The sequence below is a fragment of the Mytilus edulis genome, chromosome 4 (assembly GCF_963676685.1).
Source record: "Mytilus edulis chromosome 4, xbMytEdul2.2, whole genome shotgun sequence".
Taxonomy (NCBI): domain Eukaryota; kingdom Metazoa; phylum Mollusca; class Bivalvia; order Mytilida; family Mytilidae; genus Mytilus; species Mytilus edulis.
In genome coordinates this window covers 11,153,609-11,164,604 of record NC_092347.1, presented here as the reverse complement: position 1 = coordinate 11,164,604, position 10,996 = coordinate 11,153,609, and the positions used below count along the sequence as shown (strand labels likewise).

General features: G+C 33.2%; 1 protein-coding gene across 1 annotated transcript in view; it reads right to left on the bottom strand.

Moving 5' to 3' along the window:
- Window positions 1-1,789: 1,789 nt before the first annotated feature.
- Window positions 1,790-10,996, bottom strand: part of LOC139518667 (cyclic AMP-inducible protein BP74-like) — a 47,064-nt gene continuing 37,857 nt past the window's right edge. Inside the window, exons 3-4 of the mRNA XM_071310141.1 lie at window positions 2,797-3,134; window positions 1,790-2,469 (exon numbers count right to left, since the gene is read on the bottom strand). Coding sequence (XP_071166242.1) covers window positions 1,790-2,469; window positions 2,797-3,134 — 1,018 coding nt within the window. The remainder of the gene's footprint in view (window positions 2,470-2,796; window positions 3,135-10,996) is intronic.

Genomic DNA, 10,996 nt, shown 5'->3' with positions numbered 1-10,996 from the left:
TAAGTGTTTAGTTTTCTATGTTGTGTAGACTGCTGTTTGTCTTCTCGCCGGCTGTCGTTTTTCGCTATGGCTGTGTCGGTTTGTTTTCGATCTTTGATTTTAATTGTTCCTTTGGTATTTTTTGTCTCTCTTTTAAAATTTTACACCTCCTTCCAAACTGCAGATGCGTACTATACATGGAGGAATTCGTCTAGAGATAAAAATAAATAGTTGCAATATACATTTGTGCAGAAGCAACGTTATGAGAGTTAATCAGAGCTGCACACATTTTTAGAGAATCGTGTATGGCTGAGTTGGTCTGGGATGAACAACATATATAAGTCGAACTAATCATGAAGCGATCGGGCATTGGTCGAGTTAATCTGGACCACATTTCGAATAGGTTGGCGTCTGGAAATGATCGGAAATTAGTCGAGCAAAGATCACAATGATCGAGTACTGAAAGGCAAATTATTTGTATTCCGACACTCTACCTCTATAAGATCCTTTCCCGATCAATTCGACCTCTACTCGACGAATTCACGATCTGTTCTCGAGTGACTAGCTTCTCGATCCTCACTCGAATGTTTTTGACATGTCAAAAATCTCGAGTAGAAAGTCAGATCTATGACAACCAAGGAAAACCACCCTTAACATTCTTGTCGATTGAGTCAGACCAGTAATTTGTCTTGATCGAGATTGATCGAAGCTATGTTCACACAGCCGATCCGATCAACTCGATGATCCCGATTGCCCACATTTCCATGTCCAAGCTCAACCAAATTCTTGATCGGGCCTGTTTACGACTTCTACCCAACCGCCATCCGACTGTACACGACATTAATTCGACCATTCACGACTCAATGACGACTCCAAACCGACAACAAAATGAATACTATTCGATAATTCCGATCAAATGGCGATCTTCACACGATCTTTACTCGACTAGCTAGACCAAATCAACTATTGACGATCTCAGCCTGATCTCGACTAGACCAATTCGACGTGATCATATATGGGTCGTATGGATAATCGGGAATTTTTTTGTTCCCTGTTGTTTCGGAGTGGGCATTAAGTGTTGCCCTTGTCCGTCCTTACGCACGTACGTCCCAACATGACCCTTTATAATGTAATATATGCTGGCTGGGGCATTATTGGTGTCCCATGGACACATTCTCCGTTTATTTGGTTAGTAGAAGGTCCGAGTATAATCATACATTTAAAATATCTATATAGAAATAAAGCAGTTGGATTTGTTGGCAAGGTGGTAAGAGCTCAGAGAGACAGGTTTATAGCTGTGACGCAGCTTGTAGAGTGCACAGAGGACGACGAAGATGGTGTAGACATCAACAGGCGCCGCGAAATCTAGGTAAGGCAGTGGCTGAGACGACGACTACTGGGTGGGCAGTTTGAGAGACTTGCACTAACTCATTAAAGAGGAACCCAATGGTTATAAAAACTTCCTCATAGTGGACACTGATAGATAATAGTAGTTTTATTGCTCTCTTTTGGCAATGACACCACAAAATGGGATTTGTCACTGGATTAGTACTTAGATAGCAATATACATAAACTTTACCATCACCATTTCCTTGCTTTCCTACAAATAAAAGCATACTGTTTGTCAAACAATGTGCATACGTATGTTATTAGTATTTTTCATAGATTTGATTTCCAGTAGTTTAATGGTTAAAGATATTTATTTTATTTTTGCTGTATTGAAACAACCTGTATGTATTTGCCAAAAAATATAGCATAAAGGTGGCAAAGATGTCACATATTTCCCCAAAATTTGACCCAAAGTAGAATTTCAATCCCCTGGAGTGATACCTTTACTAAAACAGTGTACAACTTTACATATATCTATATGGTAATCCCCTGGAGTGATACCTTTACTAAAACAGTGTATAACTTTACATATATCTATATGGTAATCCCCTGGAGTGATACCTTTTCTAAAGCAGTGTACAACTTTACATATATCTATATGGTAATCCCCTGGAGTGATACCTTTACTAAAACAGTGTACAACTTTACATATATCTATATGGTAATCCCCTGGAGTGATACCTTTACTAAAACAGTGTACAACTTTACATATATCTATATGGTAATCCCCTGGAGTGATACCTTTACTAAAACAGTTTACAACTTTACATATATCTATATGGTAATCCCCTGGAGTGATACCTTTACTAAAACAGTGTACAACTTTACATATATCTATATGGTAATCCCCTGGAGTGATACCTTTACTAAAACAGTGTACAACTTTACATATATCTATATGGTAATCCCCTGGAGTGATACCTTTACTAAAACAGTGTACAACTTTACATATATCTATATGGTAATCCCCTGGAGTGATACCTTTACTAAAACAGTGTACAACTTTACATATATCTATATGGTAATCCCCTGGAGTGATACCTTTACTAAAACAGTGTACAACTTTACATATATCTATATGGTAATCCCCTGGAGTGATACCTTTTCTAAAACAGTGTACAACTTTACATATATCTATATGGTAATCCCCTGGAGTGATACCTTTTCTAAAACAGTGTACAACTTTACATATATCTATATGGTAATCCCCTGGAGTGATACCTTTTCTAAAACAGTGTACAACTTTACATATATCTATATGGTAATCCCCTGGAGTGATACCTTTTCTAAAACAGTGTACAACTTTACATATATCTATATGGTAATCCCCTGGAGTGATACCTTTTCTAAAACAGTGTACAACTTTACATATATCTATATGGTAATCCCCTGGAGTGATACCTTTTCTAAAACAGCGTACAACTTTACATATATCTATATGGTAATCCCCTGGAGTGATACCTTTTCTAAAACAGCGTACAACTTTACATATATCTATATGGTAATCCCCTGGAGTGATACCTTTACTAAAACAGTGTACAACTTTACATATATCTATATGGTAATCCCCTGGAGTGATACCTTTACTAAAACAGTGTACAACTTTACATATATCTATATGGTAATCCCCTGGAGTGATACCTTTACTAAAACAGTGTACAACTTTACATATATCTATATGGTAATCCCCTGGAGTGATACCTTTACTAAAACAGTGTACAACTTTACATATATCTATATGGTAATCCCCTGGAGTGATACCTTTTCTAAAACAGTGTACAACTTTACATATATCTATATGGTAATCCCCTGGAGTGATACCTTTTCTAAAACAGTGTACAACTTTACATATATCTATATGGTAATCCCCTGGAGTGATACCTTTTCTAAAACAGTGTACAACTTTACATATATCTATATGGTAATCCCCTGGAGTGATACCTTTTCTAAAACAGTGTACAACTTTACATATATCTATATGGTAATCCCCTGGAGTGATACCTTTTCTAAAACAGTGTACAACTTTACATATATCTATCAATAGAGCATGCACGAGTACATTTCTTTCTAAGTTTGGTAAACGTTGTGTGCCGTTTGTTATAGTTTGTTAAACGTAATATAACAGAAGTAGAAACAAATGCATCGTTTGGTTAGAGAAGATTAAAATTTTGAGTTATTTTAGACAATGTTTTGAGTTATGACAAGCAAGAACAGGTTTAGATAATTGATTTAATGCTAAAGTTAGAAGAAAATGCTTCGTTTGAACTAACAAACGACGAACGACAAACTGTAGACGTATTTACAGCGCGTGTATAGTTTGTCAAAGTTTATGCAAACTTGCAAAACTATGTTAGAATCAAATGATTAAAACTTGTGCTCACTGAACAGTTTGTATCGTTACTGTTTCGCACCAAATAAAAAAATAGTTGTTATTGATAGTTTCTATGTCATTTTGTGTTCTGTTAAGAGCTGTCAATTGTCAATTGTCAATTGGCAATTGTACCACATCTTCTTTTTTTATGCTACAAACATTTCTGGACAAACGTAAAATACTGACAGACAAAACAGAAAATAGCCCATAAAACAGGTAAAATATAATCTTGATGTTCTTATAAACCAACTTTGACAGATAACTTAGTCATCAGCAGTCTAACAATGAATATAATTGCACAATTACTTTAATATTTGAAAAATCCGCCAGCCAAAATCGCAGGATTTCCTTCCCGAACATCTGAGATCATCTCCTCAGGTTTTGTTGGGTTAAGTGTTGCTAAGTTTTTAGTTTTCTGTGTTATGTGGAATGCTGTTTGTCTTCTCGTCGGTTACCGTTTTTCGCTATGGCTGTGACAGTTTGTTTTTGACCTTTGAGTTTGATTGTTCCTTTGGTGTCTTTTGTCTTTCTTTAAAAATGTCACCTCTCCTTGCAAAAGTAAAGACACGTACTGTACACAGAGGAATTTTTGTACAGTTAAAAAAAATGTTGTCAATATATTTTTGCGGAAGCAGAGTTATGAGAGTTAATCAGATCTGCACACACTTTTAGAGAATCGTGTAGCAGTCATTTGTTCTCGTGTATGGCAGAGTAGAGGTCGAAGAGTGGTCGAATGTGGTCGCAAAGTTATCGGTATTGCTCTAGATGGTCTGGGATAATATAAATATACAAGTCGCAGTGATCGGGAAGCGATCGGGCATTGGTCGAGGTAATCTGGAAAAAATCGGACATTAGTTGAACAAAGGTCGAAATGATCGAGTGCTAGTTGGTATTTTTTTTTTATTCCGACCAAACTCGAACTCTACACGATCCTTTCCCGATCAATTCGACCGCTACTCGACGAATTCTCGATATCTTCTCGAGTGACTTTCGCCTCAATCCTTACTCGAATGTTTTAAATTTTGACATGTCAAAAGTTCTCGGGTAGAAATTCAGATCGATGACGAGCAAGGTACTCTATCCTGAACATACTTGTCGATTGAGTCAGACCAGTCTCCCGATCACTTAACTTGTCTTGATCGGGCTTTATCGAGTTGATCTGATCGGCAGTGTGAACCTAGCGTTAATCTTCATAATAAGTTCGTTATCTCTTCTGCGTGCACAATTTTGTTTTAGAAAAATATCAATAATTTTTGAACTTCATCAAAACATCGTTTACATGTCCTTATATCATTAATCAACTTGATTGTCCCAGCTTGTAATCCATAACGTTTTTGGATTATCTTGGAAACTAATTTAACAAAAAGGATAATAAATGATTAGCATGCACTCAACCAAAATCAAATGATCGTTTGTATATTTAATGTCAACAGTATTCTCTTACTTCCAATTTCATATACAATGTGATTGTATAATTCCATCAACTATCTTGTTGTTTTACATATTACATGTTTATTTGTTACTATTTTTCATGTGTTCTCGAGAAGAAATATTTTAATTTTGTTAATTATGTTGAACTTCGACGGCAAAGTTATTTATGCATTATGCACTATTTGAGATGGTAGTGCTTAGTCTTTAATGCTAAAATTGAAAACAAAAATCAACCTCAAAATAATGATAATTTTGTACTATCAACGCATCCACGGAAAAAAGTAAAATCACGAAAGAACTGAACTCCGAGGAAAAGTCAAAAGGCAAAATGACTAAATTAAAAGCTCATACACATTCAAACGACAAAGCAACACCTGTCATTTCGGTAAATTCCCCGAAACAACTCATTTACATAAAACGTCAATTTGGTTTCAAGAAACAACAGTGATGAACCAAAAAACAATGAGAATAGTGCAAACAGTCACAGACGAGATGTATTAAGTTTGCATTGTAAAAAAACGGAAGATTAACGTTCTACGGCATTGAGGTTGATGTTTGAAACGTTTTTTTTGAAAACGTCTCACAATATTTCTTCTACAAAACTCTTAGCAGACCACCATTGTCTGCTAGCTTTACATTCATAGAAAAGACATTAAAAGTTAAACGTGTAAACAATACGTAGTTGTATGAACACCAGCTTCCCTTTTCTGTAAAAAATGCTTTCCATTTCTGTAAAACAGTGTTCTTAGGGGACCGAAAATATTAAATTCAGGACATTTCTTATAGTATTCATAGTAAAAGGTCGTTAAACCTTTAATCAATTTATAGCTGCTATAAATTTAAGAATAACTTATCAAAGTTTCTTTATCTGGACAAAAATATGAAATTATAGGTTGTTTCACAAAATGATAAATATTTTAACAGCCTGTTTTTCCTACCATGTATTTTCTTTAATCTAGATAATAAGTTTGTTATCGCTTCTGCGTATACAATTGTTTTTTTTAGAAAAATATCGATAATGTTTGACCTTCATCGAAACAACGTTTACATGTACGTATATCATTAATCAACTTGATTTTCTCAGATTGTAATCCATAACGTTTTTGGATTATCTTGGAAACTAATTTAACAAAAAGGATAATAAATGATTAGCATGCATGCAACCAAAATCAAATGATCGTTTGTATATTTAATGTCAATCGTATTTTCTTACTTCCAATTTCATATACATGTGTATGTCACATAATTCCATCCATTATATTGTTTTTATATATTACATGTTTGTTTGTTACTATTTTTCATGTGTTCTCGAGAAAAAAGATTTGATTTGTGTTAATCATGCTGAACGTCTACGACAAAGTTATTTATGCATTATGCACGATTTAAGATGGTGGTGCTTAGTCTTTAATGCTAAAATTGAAAACAAATATTAACCTCAAAATGATGATAATTTTGTACTATCAACGCATCCACGGAAAAAAGTATAATCATGTAAATACTTAACTTCTAGGAAAAAATCAAAAGGGAAGATTCCTAATCAAATTGCAAAAAAAAAAGCTCATAAGCATTCAAACGACTGGAAAACACCTGTCATATTCCATAAATGGTACAGACATTTTCCTATGAGGTTTTATAGCTAGTTAAACCTCTCACTTGTATGACAGTCGTATTACATTCCATTATAATGACAACGATGTGTCATATAAAAACCAGAACATAGTGTGAGTCCTATCCCATCCTAACCTGCAAAGCAAAACAGAAGCCGTACACACTCTAAAATCTATCTCAATCTAACTATCCAGAAAATGAAATGATGCAATCACCTCTTACAACAAGGAAAGGCAAAGCAATGTCCCAATGAAACTAGAAGACTAAACTCCAAGACAAACAAAACATGGTTATTGCTACGTAGTGCCAAACACCCGCTATTGTATCAGAATAATGTATCCCAGTAGGTCACATATATTCTTGTTACCGTTGTGTTCTAAAATCTAATTTTTCACCCTGGTTTAAAGCTTAGTATATTTTTATTGATATAAGCATGTCCTGAATGCGCATGTTATATTTTCAACTACACTTTTAACAATCAGTAATCAATCAGTAAACGCAAACATATTTACTAGCTAGTCGACTTCAAAATGTTACACAACCGTCATGAAGGATCTGCAAACATAATCAAATCATTTGATAATAATGGTTAATTTGTTGATATAAACACAAATTACGCCATAGTATTGCATGTTTCCTAAAAAAATTTACAGATTTAATCCAATTGCAATTGTCTTAATACTTTACTCACGCAAACATGTAATTGATATGAACTGAAAATTAAGTACTTTCTTTATTACAAACAGTAGGCGACAAAAATATCAGATCAACTTAACAACATGTTTTGAGGACATGCACTTTTGCTACATTTTCAAATGTCATCAGGTGACAAAATAATATAAGCATGGACCCTTGTCAATCAAAATTACAAATTAAGTAATGGTAAAAAAGAATATGGAAAGATCTGCTGTACAAACAATTATATTGTGAACGTGTTACAGCCGATTGCATTGAGTGTGTAGAGAAAGGTAGAATCCTTGGTTAGCTTGCTTGTGAGCTCTATCGTGAAGTCCTTCTTAGTTAAGGTATACTACCATCCTTTCGAAGTAGTCTAGTCTTCCAGACAGATAGATTAGGTATATGTCTGACTAATCTACTCTTAAAGGAGGCTAGTTTACCTTACCTAATAATGACTTCACGGTTTAGCTCATAAGCAATCAAACCAAAAATTCTATCTTTCCCTACACACTCAATGCAATTGGCTTTAACTTCTGTCAATTTTTCTTCCATCAGTTAAAAATAATTAAAGTCCATTACACCTTCTTTTAAAAACATATTCACACTGTTTTCAAGTATCATTGACTTGTAAACCAACCATCATTTTATTGAGTTGGCAAAAATGTCAAAACGTATGCTAATTAAAAAAAACTAAAGTCTAGGACTGAAAAAAACCCGCTGAATTAAATCTTTGAAGTGTATGTCAATGACGATTTATTTTCTAAGCAAATATACCATTGACTCGTAGAACGTCTTTAATATGAATTTTCTATGATTTGTTTTTGTAATTTTACCCATAAATTATCACGAATGTTTTGATAAACTAAATTTGAGGTCAAACAAAACAAGTTTCTTGTAATTTTAAAGTTATGGACCTAATTGGGCCAATGCATGCATATGTACTAAACTAAGTCCTGTATTCACAGTCTTTTTAAAAACATTTCATATTTTTAACGCTTTTTCGACAAGTAGAAATTTATTTAGGGATTGATGATTGGAAACTTAGCTGTCAATATTGGGTCCGACGTTTGCCTGGGTTGTGACATTGATGAACAATTAGCACGAAGGATATTGAGCATATATAAAATAAGTTAATTGACGGACCGAGCTCGAGGATATTTGTTTTCATGTTTTCGATGCGTCCAATTTGTTAATTAAACTTTAAAAAGTTTTTAAAATGATTTAATTGTATCAAATTTGTTCTTTAAAAATGGTTATTACTATTTAACTTCCAGATCACATGTATTTACATTCCTTCATTACGGGTTCCGTGTGCACTTGCGCCGTGCTGTAGTCAATGTTCTAACGTGAGGTCTTGTAGCTTAAGTCAATTCATATGGGTTAATACCGGCGCATTATAGTGTACAGGAAGGCAATAATTCGATAGCAGTATAGTAATAAAGATTTGATTTTCTTTGTAAGAAGGTTCACGCACACTTGCTATATAGTAAAACTCAGCGACTCCAGTAGATCTAAGATATTAAATTCCTTTTTTTGTTTTTTTTTTGTTTGTTATAAATTTGATGTTTCATTATGATTTTAAACGTCATAGTCAACTTTGTGTACAGTAACTTAAGACATCAATGAAATTCTTCATAACGTACCAACAGAAAAACCCACAATACTGCGCATTTTATAAACAGGTTGAGTCCCTGAGCCCTTAGCGCTCACAAGCTGTTCAATATTTAATTAACGTATCATCTTTCTTTCAAAAATGCACACATGCATAAAACGTCATAGTCAACTTTGTGTACAGTAACTTAAGACATCAATGAAATTCTTCATAACGTACACACAGAAAACCCCACAATACTGCGCATTTTATAAACAGGTTGAGTCCCTGAGCCCTTAGTACTCACAAGCTGTTCAATATTTAATTAACGTATCATCTTTCTTTCAAAAATGTACACATGCATAAAACATGCATTTATTATAGAATTCCAAAGCTGCTACAAACAGAGTTATGGGATACGATAAAAGCTTCATAAGATACTTAAACGTATATTATATTGTTATAAATGTTTTGTACATTTATTATAGGACTTTTAACAGAATACAAACTTGGATTTTTATATAAAAATAAGATAGCAGGTTTTGGCACAAATTGTAACTACATTTAATTTTAATATAGGAAAATAAAAATGTCAAACATATATTGTTAGGTATGTAAAGATTGGTATGTATTAATGTAAAACTAGTGCATCACTTTTATGCTAACCAAAACATTGTAATAAAGTTAAAAGGGTATTTCAATGACAAGTGTGTACAAAATTTGTGAATTGTTGCACAAGAACTGTTCGATAATTAAAAGTCTATATACATGCCCCAAATCTGTCATGAACAAGAAAAAGAAATTTCAATAAAGTATTAAGCAACCACTAATAAATGTTATGGGAACAAGACGCGTGAAAAATGATTCCACATTTTGTTCATTAAACATTCTTATAACCTGTTTAATTTTATAAAAAAATTACTTGTCCCTATTTATAAGAAAATTCATATATTTCCGTTCGATCAGAATATGCATATACTATTTCCAACTATATTTTGAGCAAGCATCAATACATCATATTTTTGTTTTTTCATCCGACTATACTCTTCATACAACACGCCAATTCCTTTCGTCAAACAAAAACAAAGCGTATATGAGTTTTATATGTATTATTACTAGCGCCGTCAACAAATAGACAAATCATGTGACATTGATAATAATGTAAACATTCACAGACGAGGGTTTTTTAAGTTTACATTGTAAAAGAGAAAGATTATCGTTTGACGTCATTGAATTTGATGTCTGATTCGTTTATTTGGAGCACTTCTTCCAAGATTACTTTTAAATAACTTTTTTTCTCTTACCAGACTTCGTTTGTCTGTTTTATTTGTATTGGTGGTAAAAAACAAAACGTCAAACTAAAAGCTTAAACCAAAAACTAGTTGCAAAAATAACTTTTCCAGGTCTGTGTAACCAGTTTTTTGGAGGACAATAAAATGTATAATGTATCTAAAACAATGAATTTAATGAAATTTCTTAAAGTATTTCAAAATAAAAACTTTTAGGAAAAATTTAAAATAACCTATCAAAATCTCATTGTATGAACACAGTTATAAAGGCATTTTCATATAACGCACTTTTTAAAGCATATTTTCCTAACTTATATATTTTAAATCGAGGTTAGAAGTTTGCCGACCGTTTGAGAACATATAAATCGTTTATTAAATAATAATTATGTTTTAACAACGTGCATGCGTACAAAGATGATTCGTCAAACTGGTTTTCTCAGCTGGTAATCTAAAAATCAATCGGATTAACTGAGAAACTGATTGAAATATATGGACAAAAAGGATAGTCGTAATAATTTGCCTGCACGGAACTAAAATCAAATGACTTTTGTTTGTCTATTTTCTTTTAAGCCATAGCGTTGTCGGTTTATTTTTGACTAATGCGTTTGAATGTCATTTTGGTATCCCTTCTCGTCTCTTTATATATATATATAGATTCAT